Source organism: Carlito syrichta, unplaced genomic scaffold, assembly GCF_000164805.1.
Source record: "Carlito syrichta isolate Samal-C Ts95f unplaced genomic scaffold, Tarsius_syrichta-2.0.1 Scaffold305203, whole genome shotgun sequence".
Taxonomy (NCBI): Eukaryota; Metazoa; Chordata; class Mammalia; order Primates; family Tarsiidae; genus Carlito; species Carlito syrichta.
Window position 1 is genome coordinate 831,862 of NW_007249299.1, and position 16,915 is coordinate 848,776.

The following is a 16,915-nucleotide window of genomic DNA, read 5'->3' on the forward strand; positions in this document are numbered from 1 at the left end:
GGGTCTCAAACCCGCAGGCTCAGGCAATCCACTCACCTCAGCCTCCCAAGGCGCGGATTATAGGCTGAGCCACCAAGCCCAGCTTTTGTTTAAATTAAAACATGCAAGTAACTGGTTACTTTCTATTCTAATTTTCTCTTTTTGTTTTCACAGGTCCCATGGCCTGTAGATATAGTTATAAGTTTGGAATGTCAAAAAATTTATAATCAAGTGTTCCTTCTCTTACTGCAAATAAAGTGGGCAAAATATAGTCTGGATGTTTTACTGTTTGGTGGTAAGATTTATTCTCAGCAGATAAAGTGCAATTTAATTTTAACCCTGATAAAGTTTGGTAGTCTTTGATCAGTTTTTATGTGTACACAAATGCCAGAATGACATGTGTTACAGCAAGTTTTATAGACATCAAATATCTGAATGAACGATCAGGAAGTTTTACATACAGTTGATCTGATATGCAACAACTTGATGAGAAATACAGCCAGAATAGTCTTCTTAGGTTATGCAAAAATTGTTAATGACAAGTTAATGGAACTTTGACGCATTTCATGAAAGTGATAACAGAAGTAAAAGGGGGACTTTTGACGCTTCACCTTCCGAGGCACCCAAGTTCAATCCCTGCCAAGCCTCTTTTAGGGTGCTCTTGGCAACACTGATGCCGCGTCCTCAGAGCTCCCAGTGTATGGCACAGTTCAGTGGGGTTTGAGTCGATTCTCTTTCCACCCACTTTGCTTTTTTACTCTTTCATAGAGCTGGTTAGTACTGCTGGAAAACCTCAGTCTAAAGAAGGCCTCCTGCATGAACAAGGCACAGTTGCTCAGTTTGAACCACAGAAGGAACCAGTGAGACAGCAGATCCATCGTATGTTCCTCTTGAGAGTGAAGCTCATGCATTTTGTGAACAGCTTGCACAACTACATCATGACCAGGGTTTGTGTCTGCCCATCCCCCTCAGTTCTGTCACTTTATGCATACAGTTGTTCACAGGAATCTCCTGTAATAGATTTATAAATACAAGGGAATCCACAGAATACTCAAAAGATTTTGAAAATGGGACATACAACGCATTTAATTATTAAAAAACATGGACATGCCGGGTGCATTGGCTCACACCTGTAAACCCAAACTTTGCAAGGTGAAGGTGAGAGGATTGCCTGAGCCCATGGGTTCAAAACCAGTCTGGGCAACATGGCGAGACCTTGTCTCTACAATAAATCCATGGACATGCCGGGTGCATTGGCTCACACCTGTAAACCCAGCACTTTGCAAGGTGAAGGTGAGAGGATTGCCTGAGCCCATGGGTTCAAAACCAGTCTGGGCAACATGGTGAGACCTTGTCTCTACAATAAATCCATGGACATGCCGGGTGCATTGGCTCACTCCTGTAAACCCAGCACTTTGCAAGGTGAAGGTGAGAGGATTGCCTGAGCCCGTGGGTTCAAAACTAGTCTGGGCAACATGGTGAGACCTTGTCTCTACAATAAATCAAATGATTAGCTAGGCATGGTAGCCTGTAGTTCCAGCTACTTGAAAGACTGAGGTAGAAAGATGGCGTGAACCCAGCAGGTTGAGGCTGTGGTGGCCGTGAGCCAGCGTGCCACTGTACTCCAGCCTTGGCAATGAAGTGAGACTCTGACTCAAGAATAAAATATAGAATAATATGGACATAAGGGGGAATGTTGTTTTAAACATACCAAAATACATGGTCCAGAGACTACTGCCCCTCCTGTCCGGCAGGCTCTGGGGACGGGCTCAGCTGCAGTCCCTCTTGGAGTTGCTCTTAGAACTTCCTGTGTATGGTCCTTTAAGCCTTATCAGTGGTGACCACTCTCCCTAGAACATGGTTTAATGTTTAATAGCAACCAGAATCCTCAGACTAGTGTGGCATGTAAAAAGGAAGATACAACCAGATTATGTACTTTCTTAGAAATAAGAACTCCCTACAAAGTAAATGAAACTGCTTTTCTTATATGTCTTAAAATCAGATCTGGAGGGGGAGGTCCTGAAAGGAGTTCAGATATTCGAGCAACAGAAGTATTTGAGGATAGTATTCATTTGGAGTTTAAAATTGTTGCTTAGGGAAAAAACAAAGCCTCTTTTGTACCCATTCTGGTATATGAACTCTAAAACCCTCCTTGTCTGGGTGAAGTGAGCCTTTGAAGCCAGTGTTTTTGGACGTGAAGATATGACCGGGATGCTTGGCACGTCCTCTGACTACACCACTGCCCTTCACAGGGCTGGCCGTGAGCCCTTATTGTTAAGAATAAATGTTAGGAGTTTGTGATTTTTGTTTGGTTTTTGTATTGTTTTGTTTGAGTCATAGTCTCACACACCCAGGCTGGAGTGCAGTGGCATGCTCACAGCCACTGCAGCCTCGACCTGCTGGGCTCAGATGATCCTTCCACCTCAGCCTTCCAAGTAGCTGGAACTACAGGCATGCACCACCATGCCCGGCTAATTTTTATTTTTTATCTTTTATTGTAGAGACGAGGTCTCACCAGGTTGTCCAGGCTGGTCTCGAAGGATTGCCCGGACTCAGGCAGTCCTCTCACCTCGGCCTCCCAGAGTGCTGGGATTACAGACCTGAGCCACTGTGCCCAGTCCTAGTTTTTGTTTTGTTTTGTTTTTCATCACTTTACATTATCTCATGATTTGTCTCTTTTACTGTTTTTGATTTAAAGTCTGTTTTATTGATATAAGTATAGCTATTCCTGCTTGCTTTTGGTTTCCATTTGGATGGAATATCTTTTTCCTTTCCTTCACTTTCAGGCTATATGTGTCTTTCTAGTGAGGTAAATTTCTTGAAGGCATCATATAGTTGGGTTATGTTTTTATCAGTTCATCCAGTCTAAGTATTTTCTTTTAACTTTTGTATTTCAAAGATGTAGGGTACAATTCGGGGTTAGGTATATAAATATTCATTAAGCAGGTATCCTTATTGATGAGGTATGCCCTCCCCTCCCCCAGCAGCTTACTGCTATTGCCAATCCTTTTCTTTCCTTTTCATAAAGTATTTGATAAGTGTTCAAGGTCCACTTATGAGTGAGAACATGTGATATTCAGTTCTTTGTTTCTGTGATAGATTGCTTAGTATTATAGACTCAGTCTATCCAGGTTGCTGTGAAGTTCATGATTTTGTCCTTTATGGCTACATAATATTCCATCGTGTATACGTACCACATTTTTTAAAAATCCAGTCCTCTTTTGATAGGCAGTATGGTTGGTTCCATGTTCTTGCTATTGTGAACAATGCTGCAATAAACATAGGTGTGCATGTATCTTTTTCTTTTGTTTTTGGAGTTGGAGTCTCACTCCATCACCCAGGCTGGAGTGCAGTGGCATGCCTACAGTGTCGTCCCACTGGGCTCCGGCTATCCTTCCACCTTAGCCTTCCAAGTAACCGGAATTACAGGCTCATGCTGTCACGCCCAGATAATTTTTTTATTTATTGTAAAGACAGGGTCTCACCACGTTGCCCAGACTGGTCTTGAACCCGTTGGCTCAGGCAGTCCTCTCTCCTCAGCCCCCCAAAGTGCTGTGATTACAGCAGGTATCTTTTTCACAGAGTAATTTGAGTTCCTCTGGATATATTCCCTGTAGGGGTGTTGTGGGGTCACATGGAAGGTCAATTTTTAGATTTTTTTAGGAATCGCCACACTGTTTTCCACAGAAGCTGTACTAGTTTGCACTCCCACCAACAGTGTAGAAGTGTTTCCTTTTCTCCGCAACCTTTCCAGCATCTGTTGTTTTGGGGGTTGTTGATGATGGAGTTAGGTGTTATCTCAGAATAATTTTAATTTGCATTTCTTTGATGACTAGTGAAGCTGGGCATTTTTTCATATATCTGTTGGCTGCTTGTATGTCTCCTTTTGAGAAGTGACTATTTGTATCTTTTGCCTACTTTGTAATGGGGCTGTTTGTTTTTTTCTTTTTGGCACATTTAAGTTCCTTGTAGATCCTAGAAGTTAGGCCTTTGTCAGGCATACAATAGGCAAATAATTTTTTCCCAATCTGTGGACTGTCTCCCTGCTCTCTCGATGGTTGTTTTAACTTTGCAGAAGCTTGTCAGTTTGATGAGATCCCACTTGTCTATCTTATCTCATACGTCATGGGCACTTGGGGTTTTGATCAGAAATTGGTTGCCAGTTCCAATTTCCAAAAGGGTGTGTCCTGTGTTTTCTAAGGTTCTTATAGTTTGAGGTTTTACATTTAGGTCTTTGATCCATTTAGAGTTGATTTTTGTGTATGGTGATAGGTAGGGGTCTTTTTTTAATCTTCTGCATGTGGTCAGCCAGCTTTTCCAGTACCATTTACTGAATAGGTTCTCCTCTCCCCAGTAGTTGTTGTTAGAGGCTTTGTCAAAGATGAGTTGGTTGAGAAATGGAGGTTTTGCTTCTGGAATCTCTCTGCTGTTTCATTCTTGTACCAATACCAGGATATTTTGATTATTGTAACTTTATAATAAAGTCTAAAGTCTGGGAGCATGATACCTCCTGCTTTGTTTTTTGTTTGTTTTTGTTTTTTGCTGAGGATTGTTTTGGCTATCTGTGGTCGTTTTTGTTTCCATATGAATTCCTGTATTGTTTCCAGGTCTGAGAAGAATGCTGCTGGTAATTTAATGTATTGTGTTAAATCTGTAGATAGCCGTGGGTAGGATGGACATCATAACAATGTTGATTCTTCCAATCCATGCGCATGGAATATTTTTCCATTTGTTTGTGTCATCTTTGATTTCTTTGAGTAGTGTTGTATACTTTTAATTGTAACGATCTTTCACGTCTCTGGTTAGGAAGATGCCAAGGTACTTTTTTTGTGTGTGGGTGGCTATTGTGAATAGGATTGTACTTTTTATATGGGTCTCAATTTGTTTATTGTTGGTGTATAGAAATGCAACTATGTTTTGCTTGCTTGTTTATGTACTTATTTATTTTGTGTTGGAGTCTCACTCTGTCGCCCAGGCTGGAGTGCAGTGGCATGCTCATGGCCACCCCAGCATCAAAATGCTGGGCTCAGGCTATCCTCCTGCCTCAGCCTTCCAAGTAGTAGAACTATAGGCATGTGCTACCACACCCAGCTAATTTTTTATTTATTGTAGAGACACAATCTCACCAAGTTGCCCGGGCTGGTCTCAAACTCTCGGGTTCAGACAGTCCACATGCCTCGGGCTCCCAAAGTGCTGATTACATGCTGAGCCACCGAGCCTGGCCTGCACATTTACTTTATAAGCTGAGACTGTACCAAAGTCCTTTATGACTGCAAGGAGGTTTTTGACAGGTTCTCAAAACTATGTTGAAAAAGAGGGGTGAGAGTGGGCATCTTGTCTTGTTCCAGTTTTCAAGGGAAATGGTTCCAATTTCTGTCTGTTTAGTAGTATGCTGGATGTGGGTTTCTCATAGATGGGTCTTACTATTTTGAGGTATGTTCCATCTATGTCTAGATGTTCAGGGGATTTTATCAAGAATAGGTGCTGGATTTTATCAAAAGCTTTTTCTGCATCTAATGATATAGTCATGTGGTTTTTGTTTTTACATTTGTTGATGTATTTAATTGCGCTTATGGTCTTACAAATGTTGAACCAGCCCTGCATCCCAGGGATGAAACCTACGTGGTCATGGTGGATGGTTTTTGAAATGTGTTGTTGGATCCATTTTGCTAGGATCTTGTTGAAAATTTTACCATCTATGTTCATCAAGGATGTTGGCCTTTAGTTCTCTTTCTTTGTTGAATCTTTACCCAGTGTGGGTATCAATGTGATGTTAGCTTCATAAAATGATTTGGGGAGAGTTCCATCTTTCTCAATTGCCTGGAATACTTTCAATAGGATTGGTATCAGCTCCTCCTTGTATGTTTTGTAGAATTCTGTTGGAAAGTCATTCTGCTGGAAAGCCATTTTGTAGGTAGTTTTATTATGTCAATTTCCTAGATTGTTATTAGTCTGTTTAGGTTCTTGGTTTCTTCTTGTTTGAACCTGGGGATGCTGTGTGATGTCAGAAAGTCCTCTATTTCCTTTAGGTTTTCAAATCTGTTTTCATACAAGTGTACATAGTAGTCTTTGATAATCTTTTGTATTTCTACGGGTTCAATAGTGACTTGATCTTTTGTATTACTGATTGTGTTTATTTAGGCTTTTTCTTGTTCAGTCTAGCTAGGGGGTCCATCAATCTTGTTTATCCTTTCAGAGAGTCAGCATTTTGGTTTTTTTTTGTATTATCTTTTTTGTATTCTCTCTCTTTATTATATTTTATACTATCTTTTGTATTATCGTTGATTTTTTTTGGTGTTATCTTTTTGTCTTCTATGTCCTGAATTTGGGCTTTTATTTTAGTGATCTCTGTTCTTCTGCTGAAATTAGGGTTTTGGTGGTCTTGTTCTCTAGCTTCCTTAGGTGATTTGTTAGGCTGTTAAGTTGTGATCTTTCCATTTTCTTGATGTGTGTTCATAGAGCTACGAATTTCCCTCTTAGTACTGCCTTCTATGGCATCCCAGAGGCTTTGGTAAGATGTTTCTTCATTTTCATTTGTTTCCAGGAATCTTTTTTTTTTGAGTTGGAGTCACACTGTCGCCCAGACTGGAGTGCAGTGGCCGCTCCCGGCCACCGCAGCCTCTACCTGCTGGGCTCCGGAGATCCTTCCGTCTCAGCCTTCCAAGTAGCTGGAACTACAGGCGCACGCTACCACACCCAGCTAATTTTTTTGATTTATTGTAGAGATGAGGTCTCGCCTGCCCAGGTGGGTCTCGAACCCATGGGCTCAGGTGATTCACCTCAGCCTCCCAAAGGTGCGGGATTATAGGCTGAGCCACCGAGCCCAGCTTCCAGGAATCTTTTAATCTCTGCTTTGATTTTCATGTTGACCCAGGAGTTGTTTAGCATCATGGTGTTCGATGTCTATGTCTTTGTGGGTTTTGGGGGAACTTTGTCAGGGTTGATATTTATTTTTATACCACTGTGGTCTGAGAAAGTGCATGGCATTATTTCAGTCTTACGGAATTTGTTTATGCTTGGTTTATGGCCGAGGATGTGGTCGATCAGAGTACATTCCATGTGGTGATAAGTAGAATGTATATTCTGTGATTGTTGGGTGGAGTGTTCTATAGGTATCAACCAAGTACAGTTGGTCAAGTGTCACATTGAGGTTCTGGATCTCCTTGTTGATTTTTGTCTTGATGATGTGTCTAGGGTCGAGAGTGGAGTATTTAAGTCCCCAGCTATGATAGCGGTAGAGTCAATATGTTTTTTAAGTTTACCTAGAAGCTGCTTTATGAAAGTTAGACTCCCATGTTGGGTGCAAATATGTTTAGGATGGGTATTTCTTGTTGATGGATTGAACCTTTTATCATTATGTAATGAACTTCTATATCTTTTTTAATTTTTGATAACTTGAAGGGTATTTTGTCTGATATTAAGATCACGACTCCTGCTTTCTTTTGTGTTCCATTCACCTGAAATTTTGTTTCCCATTCTCTTACTTTGAGTCTGTGAATGTCCTTTCTGGTGAGATGAGTCTCTTGGAGACAATATATTGTTGCCTCATGATATTTTATCTATTTTGCTATTCTATGTCTTTACAGAGATGCATTTAGTCCATTCACATTCAGGCTAATTATTGAGATGTGAGAGTTTATCCCTTTCATGAAGTTTTATAGAGTTTGTTATTGTTGCTGCTGTTTGTTTATTTGTTCATTGTCTTTCTTTTGATTTTGGGGTTGATTCATGTGTGCTTTCAATCTTTTTCCTGCATTCTTGTGAAGGACATTGTCATTCTTTCTTTTCTTTCTTCTGTGTTTAATACTTTCCTAAGTATTTCTTGTAGAGCTGGTCTGGAGGCAGCATAAGCTCTTAGGGATTGAATGTCTCAGAAAAAATTTTAATTCTCCATCACTGATGAAGCTTAGCGTAGGTGAGTAGCTAATTCTTGGTTGAAATTGTTTGTCTTTGAGAACTTTGATGATTGGACTCCCAAGCTCTCCTAGCCTGAAGTGTTTCTGTAGATAAGTCTGCTGCTATTCTAATTGGTCTTCCTCTATAGGTAGTCTGACTTTTTTCTTTTGCTGCCTTTTGGGTTTTTTCTTTTATACCTACTTTGTGTAGGCAAATTACTATGTGAAAGGAGTTGATCTTATTTGTTGTCTCACAGGGGTTCTCTGAATCTCTTGTGTTTGAAATGTTGCATCACTGATGAGATGGGGGAAGTTTTCTTGGATAATTTCATGAATGGTTGTTCCAGGGTGGTCTCTGTCTCTCTGCCTCAGGAATTCCAATTACTCTTAGGTTTGTCCTCTTGAAATAATCCCTCATCTCTTGAAAGTTTTGTTCTTTTTAATTTTCTTTTCTATGTTTTTGACAGTTTGGGTTAGTTCCATATTTTAGTCCTCAAGCTCTGAGATTCTTTCTTCTGCTTGGCTAATACTGCTTTCCATGCTTATCGGTTTGTTATTTATTTCATTCACTGCATTCTTTATTGCTGTTGTCTCAATTATCAACTCCTTCATTCTTTCCTCTTGTCTCTCCTCAATTCTATTTATTGTCTCTATTAATGTCTTGGTATCTGGATTTGTGGTTTCAGACCAGTCATTCTGGGGGCTCTTCATTGTCTGAGTTCTGAAGTATGTATTCTCAGTGTCTGACCTCCCAGGGGTTTGTGTGAGACCCATATTCTTCTTTTGGTTTTTCTTCATTTGTTTAGATCTCCCCCCTTTTTTTTAACCTCTTCTTTAATTCTGTTGTTCAGGGATGTGAGGGTAGCTTTTACTTCTGTTTGCTCAATCTCCTATTCTTCCTTATGTGGATCCTCTGGCTTTGTTCAATTCTGAAGCGGGACTGTGCTTTTTGCAGTTTTCAGATTTAATTGGGGGAAGAGCTGTGATTCAGAAACTCTATGCAGATTCCAGTATCTACTGACAGGTGTGTGAGCCCCCTGGCGCCCACTTCCCACTGCCTTACAATCTGTCTGTGCAGTGTGGGCATAGGTTTGCCCCCTGAAAACGAGGTAAGAAAAAGGAATGGGAAAAGGAAGGAGGGGGATGAGAGGAAGGTGGAGAGAGAGAAGAAGAGGGAAAACAGAAGGCATGTACAAACTAACCAGTGAAAAGAGACTCAAACAAAGACAGAAAAGATTAAAAAAGCAAAAACATACAGACAATCGTACAAACACACAAACCAACAAAAACTCCCCTATTGATATACTCTCCATCAAAAATACCTACAGAAACAGAAAGTCTAAAAAAATAAAATAGCAGAAACAAGTATGAAAACATAATCAAAACCAGAAAGAGATGAGAAAAAGAAAAAACAAAAACTTGCTCTGAGGCAGTAACTTCAATTTCCTTTCAGCTCTGGTCTTTCCCTTCCCCTCTGCTCTCAGTGGAGGCTGATAGGATTGCTCTCAGCATGGATCGGCTGCCCCATGGACTATTGTGGGAGGAGGGCAGATCAATCTGGACTCACCTGGCTTGCTGCTGCTTTTGTCAAAACTCCCACTCAAATCTGAAATGTCTGTGCCTGTTCCAGTGTGGGGAGGGGCGTCCGTCTCTCCGAGTTTGATGAGATAACCTCTAGGCCCCAGGCTGGAGGCTGGGTGGAGCCAGGCAGCAGCTAGCAGTGTAGGTCTCTGTCTGGTCCCGGAACAGAGAAAATGGTTCCGGCAGGCCTTTCCTCACAGTGGGGGGCTCCTCTCCAGCTCTCCTCGACTGCTCTCTCCAGAGACTGGTGGCTCCAGCCACTTTGCTGTCACAGGTGATGGTGTGTGCTAGGCTCCAGGTGATGAAGATCAGCTGGATTCAGCAGGCTTTTCTCAGGAGAGCCCCCAAGAACAGCAGACAATCCTGTGTGCCGGCTGCTCCAATCTCAGGGTGGTAGGGAGTTGCAGTTACCTCCAGAGGAAAGCCCTGGGTGCATGAACACGAGTCTCCTCTCAGACGGACTTTCACTCACCCACCGGCACACACCTGCTCATGCAGGGAGTCTTTATGGACACTCCCCTAGTGTTTTGGTTTTTGTTTTGAGTTGGAGTCTCACTCTCGCCCAGGCTGGAGTGCTGGGACACACTCAAGGCCACCTGTGTTGACCTGCTGGGCTCAGGTGATCCTTCCACCTCAACCTTCCAAGTAGCTGGAACTACAGGTGCGCGCTACCATGCCCGGCTAATTTTTTAAAAAATTATTATTATAGAGACAAGGTCTCGCCAAGGTACCTGGGCTGGTTTCAAACCCGCAGGCTCAAGCAATCCACTTGCCTTGGCCTCCCAAAGTGCTGGAATTACAGGCTGAGCCACTGAGCCCGGCCCCTTAGTTTGTTTTTTATGTGAAGTACTTCTGTGCTTCTTTTAGAGAAAAATCAATATATGAGAATTTGAATTTCTAAAAACATATAAATCCATTGTAATAATTTGTATTATAAAAATGCTTATTTATAGCACATTTACCGATAATTATTTTGTTTTATCGATGCATCTTCTACACAGTTTATTATTCTTGTCCCTCTTCACTGGGAAGTCAGTTAGTCTAAAGTTTGGCATCCATTCACTGTGCAGATGGGTCCTGCAGGACTGCCCCCATCATCTTCTCAGGCTCAGAATGTCAAGGTATGCAGGCAGCCTTTAAAGAATGCTACTTTGCTAGGCACAGTGGCTCACACCTGTTACCCAGCTCTTGTGGGAGGGTGAGATGGGAGGATCGCTTGAGGTCAAGAGTTCGAGACCAGCCAAGGCAACATACCAAGACCTCCATCTCTATCAAAAAAAAATTTTTTTTAAAGAATAGTACCTTATGAAACTTTACGGATATGATATTGAATGAATTTGAGAGTAGAGATTGCTAAAAAGTTGTGTGTGCAGCACATAAGTCCTCAAAGAAAAAGTCTGCTGATTAAGCTTTTCTTATTTCTCTTCAAAGATTCTACACAGTACAGGGCTGGAATTTCAACATCAAGTTGAGGAAGCCAAAGATTTGGACCAGTTAATTAAAATTCACTATAGGTATTTGTCAACCATCCATGATCGATGTCTGCTGAGAGAAAAGGTACGTGAGATGTCTCCTGCACATGTGGTCACTGAGGCAAGAAGGAAGCTGGTTTATGGGGCTGTCATCTTTGGAATTTTATAATTATTCAGCTTCTGTCCTGCAGAGCATTCTTTAAGCAATAGCCAGATCTAATGAGCTTACTAGAATGAGGTTCCTAGAAATTATATCTAAAGCCAGGTGCAGTGGCTCATATCTGTAATCCCAGCACTTTGAGAGGCTGAGGCGGGAGGCTCTCTTGAACCCTGGAGTTCAAAACCAGCCTGAGCAACTTAACAAGACTTCGTCTCTACAAAAAAAATCAAAAAAATTAGCTGGGTATGGTAGCACGTGCCTGTAGTCCCAGCTACCCAGGAGACTGAGGCAGAAGGATCACCTGAGCCCAGGAGGTCAAGGCTGCAGAGAACCATGATCATACCACTGTACTCCAGTCCAGGCGACAAAGTGAGACCCTGACTCAAAAAAAAAAATCAAAAAGGACATATATCTATATTTAAAAGAAATATGAGAACTGTGTTTCAGTAGTTGACACTCACTCTGTATTGCACTTGGATTAAGTTGGAAAAATTGTATCTATAATTGTGGAATAATAGTGTGTCTAGCGTAGTGTGAATATATGGAATTAAGTAGTACAGCCGCAAAATTACTTGTCCCAGTTTCATTGGTGAATTTAAATGACCAACTTGGGTCTCTAATGCTAATGCCCATATGTACCATGAGCATGGTAACATATGGGCCCCAACCCAAGTGGGCTTGGTCCAGAACCTGGAGATCTTCCCTATGCAGAGAAGGCAGCCACTGTACTGATGAGCTTTTTCTGTGACTCATTTAAATTAGGCAGAAGTGTTGGTATCATTGTCCAAACCTGGTTATGGAGTCTGTGTTCTGACTTTGATCTCCAGGTCAGCTTTGTGAAAGAAGCTATCATGAAGGTGTTGAACTTGGCCCTCATGTTTGCAGATGGTTGGCAGGCGGGCTTGGGGGCTTGGCGGTAAGTGTGTAGCTTGTAAAGCATCCCTGTTGTAACCACTTTAGCTTCCCTTTTAACTAACTTCATTCATGGAGCCTTGTTATCATCTGGACAGTATATCGTGTATCACTCTATTTAAGAAGAATCAAATTTGCTCATCTGAACTAAGCAACATCAAGAATTGTACAGTTCTAAGCAGAGTGCCACAGTGTGCACCTCTAGTCCCAGCTACTTGGGAGGCCAAGGCAATAGGATTGCTTGAACCCAGAAGATCAAGACCAGCCTGGGCAACATAGCGAGACCCTGTCTCAAAACAACAACAACAAAAATGATTTGTGCAGTTATTTTATAAGTCATAAAACCATTAAAAAAAAGTCTTTTCATTTGGACAAGCAAATATTCTCAGATTATATCCTGTTCTATTGTATACATTTGTGAAGTTTTTAGTATGGACACCTTCAAGCATATGGAAGTGGAGGGTATAACTTAGCAAGCCCGCACACCCATTACCCTGCCTTAGCAGTGCCAGCAGTGACCAGTTAGTTCTGTGTCGTGTCTGCCACCATTCCCCACTCACATTTACCTCAAAGCAGATTTTGGACATCATGCTTCGTTACAGTCCAAAGTTGTATTTTGGATGAGCTCTAAAAGATATTGTTGACTGGGCTCGGTGGCTCAGCCTATAATCCCAGCACTTTGGGAAGCCGAGACAAGTGGATTGCCTGAGCCCATGGGTTTGAGACCCACCCAGGCAACTTGGCGAGACTTCGTCTCTACAATAAATGAAAAAAAATTAGCCAGGCATGGTAGCGCGCATCTGTAGTTCCAGCTAGTTGGAAGACTGAGGTGGAAGGATTGCTGGAACCCAGCAGGTCGAGGCTGCAGTGGCCAGGAGCATGCCACTGCATTCCAGTCTGGGCGAAAGAGTGAGACTCCAACTCAGAAAAAAAAGGATATTGTCTATTTGAGTCTATTTGCACAGTTCACATAGAAAGGCAAATGCTCTGAAGTCAGAGGACAGTTCCTGGGAGTTCTTCCTATCTTGCAGTACTGCCTCTACTGTCAATGTGAATGTGCATCTCAATATTTTTTCAATTTTGTTGGTAAAATTAATGCAGTGATAATTTTGCTATTACTTGCCTGAAATAAAACTGAATGTTTTGACCAGGCACAGTGGTACATGCCTATAATCCCAGCACTTTGGGAGCCTGAGGCAGGAGGATTGCTTGAGCCCAAAAGTTTGAGACTAGCCTAGGAAGCATAGTGAGACTTCATCTCTACAAAAAGTTAAAAAATTAACCAGGCGTGGTGGCGTGCACCTGTAGTCCCAAGTATTTGGAAGACTAAGGCAGGAGAATTGCCTGAGCTCAGGAGGTTGAGGTAGCGGTGAGCCAAGATGGTATCATTGCACTCCAGCCTGGGTGACTAAGTGAGACCCTGACTTCAAAAAAAAAAAGTGAATGTTTAGTTGACGGGGTACTTATGGTAACAGCTTGTACTTAATCCATGTTGGTGAGGACTTGAAAGTTCATTATGATGCAAGTGTAATTCACAATCTTAGCTTCTAACTATGTTTTGAATGAAGAAGCTAAGATAGTAGATAAAAGCCATAATTGCAGGAATAGAAACAAAAGTCTTCATCATTACTGTCTCAAAGTGGGTGAAACGTATTTCACCTTTCATGTTACTGTGAGGTGGAGAACAAATAACATTGCTGCATCTGCTTTGCTAAAACTGACCTCTTTCCATTTCTTCTACAAATAAGCTATGAGGAAGAGGCGAGGGGTGAGGAGGGCTTAAGAACCGTGTCAGCTATCACAGTTTATTGGAGTTATTCAAAGTTAAAGCAGAGAAGTGAAAAACTGTAGAAGCAGTGTGGGATGTGCTTGGACACTGATTATTTGATCATATTAAAGTGTCGTTAATTTCAAGCAAATATGACATTTGAAAATGTCTTTGTCTTTCAAGCATACACTTATGTGTATGAAGCATTTACGACTCAAATACTCTGATGTCTCCAGTTTGCTTCTGAATGCTACGGTGGGCTGTGGGGAGCTTGTCACCTGGGTGTGTGCCTGCCGAGACTGGGTGGTAGGCTGGGGAAGTTCTCTCTTACTGTGTTTGGTATTTTCCTTTTTATAAAAATAAAGGGGGGGGCTACTTTTATAAAATAGTTTCAAACTTTAGAGTTTATATCCTTGATGTACTCTTTATTTCAAAGAGAATAAATGCTTATAAACAATAAAAATATAGAACTGTAAAAAGAAAAGGAAATATTCCCCAGTCATCCTACTCCAGAACCAGGTACTATTTGAAAACAGCACAGTTTTATATCCGAATGAAGCTTTTCATAAGACATTTTGAAATTTTTTATTTATTTATTTTTTCTTTATTTTAAAGATATGGGGTACAATTCAGGGTTATGTATACAAATGTTCATTATGCAGATCCTTTGTTGATGAGGTGTGCTCCTCCCTCCCCTGGCAGTTCCCACTACTGCCAATCCCTTTCTTATAGTAGTATGATAATTGTTCAGGGTCTGCTTATGGGTGAGAACATGTGGTACTCTGTTCTTTGTTTCTGTGATCGATCACTGAGTATGATTGACTCTAAATCCATCCAAGTTGCTGCGAAGTCCATATGTTTGTCCTTCTTTGTGGCTGCATAATATTCCATTGTGTATATGTACCACATTTTTTTTATCCAGTCCAGCTTCAATGGACAGCATGGTTTTTACTGTTGTGAATAGAGCTGCAGCAAACATACATGTGCAGGTATCATTTTTGTAGAATGATTTGAGTTTCTCCAAGTATCTTCCCCGTAGGGGATTGCTGGGTCATACAGAGGGTCAATTTCTAGTTCTTTCACAAATTGCCACACTGTCTTCCAAAGAGGTTATGCTAGTTTGCATTCCCACCAGTAGTTCCTTTTTCTCTGCAACCTCACCAGCATCTGTTGTTGTTTTATTAAAATTTTTTAAATAGCTAAATTAAAGTACATTTGAAATTATTCCAAAGATATCTTATAGCCTGTTAACTCCCTGTGCACTTAAATTGAAATTTACTTTTTTTCCTAGAATGGAATCTATAGAGAAAATGGAGTCTGATTTTAAAAACTGCCATATGTTTCTTGTAACTATTTTAAACAAAGCCGTCTGTAGAGGATCCTTTCCCCATTGTGAGTATATTATATCAAAATATGACTACTTTTGTATTTTCTTGTAGCTGTGTATTGTTTTGTTACTGATTACATGAAGAATTTGAATTTCTCACCGTTTTCAAAACTGAAGAGTCTCTCAACAGTGGTGCCATACTTTGAATTTTTGTTTAAGAATTACTGTGAGAAAAAGAGAAGTTAAAAAAAAAAAAGAATTACTGTGAGGCAAGTAAATAACCAAATGTAGACCACTAAGACTAGAGACTTTCCTTGGTAATGTGCCATTGGTTACACCAGTGGATTTCTAAAACTACTATTAAATTAAGTAGGTGGCAGAATCGATTTCTGTCATGCCTTGTCCTATCGTGTAGCTTTTGTAACTATTTCTTTTCAAAAGATAGAATTTTTTTAGCAATTTTAAACCACCCAAGACTGCCTCTTACCAGCAGGAAACGTGTCTCTGACAGTTCAGAACACAGTGGGCAGAAAGGTCCAGGGGCCGGGGAGAGCGAGCCATGTCATCTTTTTGATGTAGCAGAGCTGAGTGGCGCCTCTTTGCCCAGCTTCTGCTTGGTGAAGTGACAGGGTTTGTCTCGTCCCCATTCTTGCATGTTCCAATTACAGTGTCCTTCATAGGAGTAACTGATGGAACTGTGTTTGAGGAAACATTAATGCATTTGTTCATTTTTGCACTGGGTGAGTGTTAATGAAATAGATTCCATTCATAGGTTAGAACATGGCACATTGTGTTGAACTAACTCTAGATTTTATGACTTGTGGAACAAGTGTGATTTGTTCAGTGAAATGCCTGTATTGTTCCCAACATTGAAATTATTTGAAATAGAAATAAATAATACTGATTTTTTTGTATTTAATAAATGAACATAATCATTTTTATGATACATTAAAAATAATCAGTATTTTAATTAAAAATAGAACATGTCTTTAAATACTTTCAGTTTTGAATTTTATTAAGGTCTTATTCAAATATTTTAAAGCATTTAAATCTGTTTTCTTAACTTTATTTTTATTCTTCCCACAGTGGAATCTCTAGCATTGTCACTCATGGCTGGCATGGAACAAAGTTAAATATGTTTCTTTTTTTCATGAAACTTCCCACATCAACACAGACTTCATCTTGATACATGTACATGTCCACCATATGCAGCCGAAAAATGGACATCTTTTTACTTTGTTTTATTTTTAAAACTTGTCCATATTCTAGACAGTGGATGATAGATGCATTTTCTAGGGATTCTTGGGTGGTTGTGTATATTAAATTGTGTAAATAATGCAAAGTGTACATAGGCTATTTACTCTTATATTTCCTACCGTATGATACAGATGTGTGGTATTGATACCTTTAAATGTAATTTATATCATTTTGAAAATGTAATTATTGATATTAAAAATAAATAAAGGCACTTAAAATTCTTTTATTCTCCTTTTGTTCCTATACTTCAATCATAGAAGTTTGTTATAGTTTTACATGCTGTCTTCACTAAAAGTTATCTTCGATTTGGCCATCCTAGAAGTGTTTATATTCTTTATGTGCCTAGGAAATTCCAAAATGGAAAATAGCCTCAACCAATATCAATAAATGTAAAAAATCAACTTCACTCAGAGCCAGCACTTGGCGCATACTATTGTTTAACATTTCTGAGAATTTTTGTGAGCTAACTAGTTATATCCTAAGTAAAAAGTATATCCATTTTTTGACATTTTCTTTATCTGTTTCTTGATATATGTGTTATTCAGTGTTCTCCAGAGAAACAGA

The 16,915-nt window shown here is 40.3% G+C and overlaps 1 protein-coding gene across 5 annotated transcripts in view; it reads left to right on the forward strand.

Annotated features, from left to right (window-relative positions):
• Positions 1–16,572, forward strand: part of TUBGCP5 (tubulin gamma complex associated protein 5) — a 65,703-nt gene extending 49,131 nt beyond the window's left edge. For 4 of the 5 annotated variants that reach the window (XM_008061320.1, XM_008061322.1, XM_021714075.1 and 1 more), the window contains 6 exons: positions 154–274; positions 748–926; positions 10,887–11,012; positions 11,915–12,003; positions 15,059–15,159; positions 16,181–16,572. In XM_008061320.1, coding sequence (XP_008059511.1) covers positions 154–274; positions 748–926; positions 10,887–11,012; positions 11,915–12,003; positions 15,059–15,159; positions 16,181–16,227 — 663 coding nt within the window. In that variant the 3' untranslated portion in view covers positions 16,228–16,572. The remainder of the gene's footprint in view (positions 1–153; positions 275–747; positions 927–10,886; positions 11,013–11,914; positions 12,004–15,058; positions 15,160–16,180) is intronic. The other variant, XM_008061323.1, reaches the window with a different exon arrangement.
• Positions 16,573–16,915: the final 343 nt, after the last annotated feature.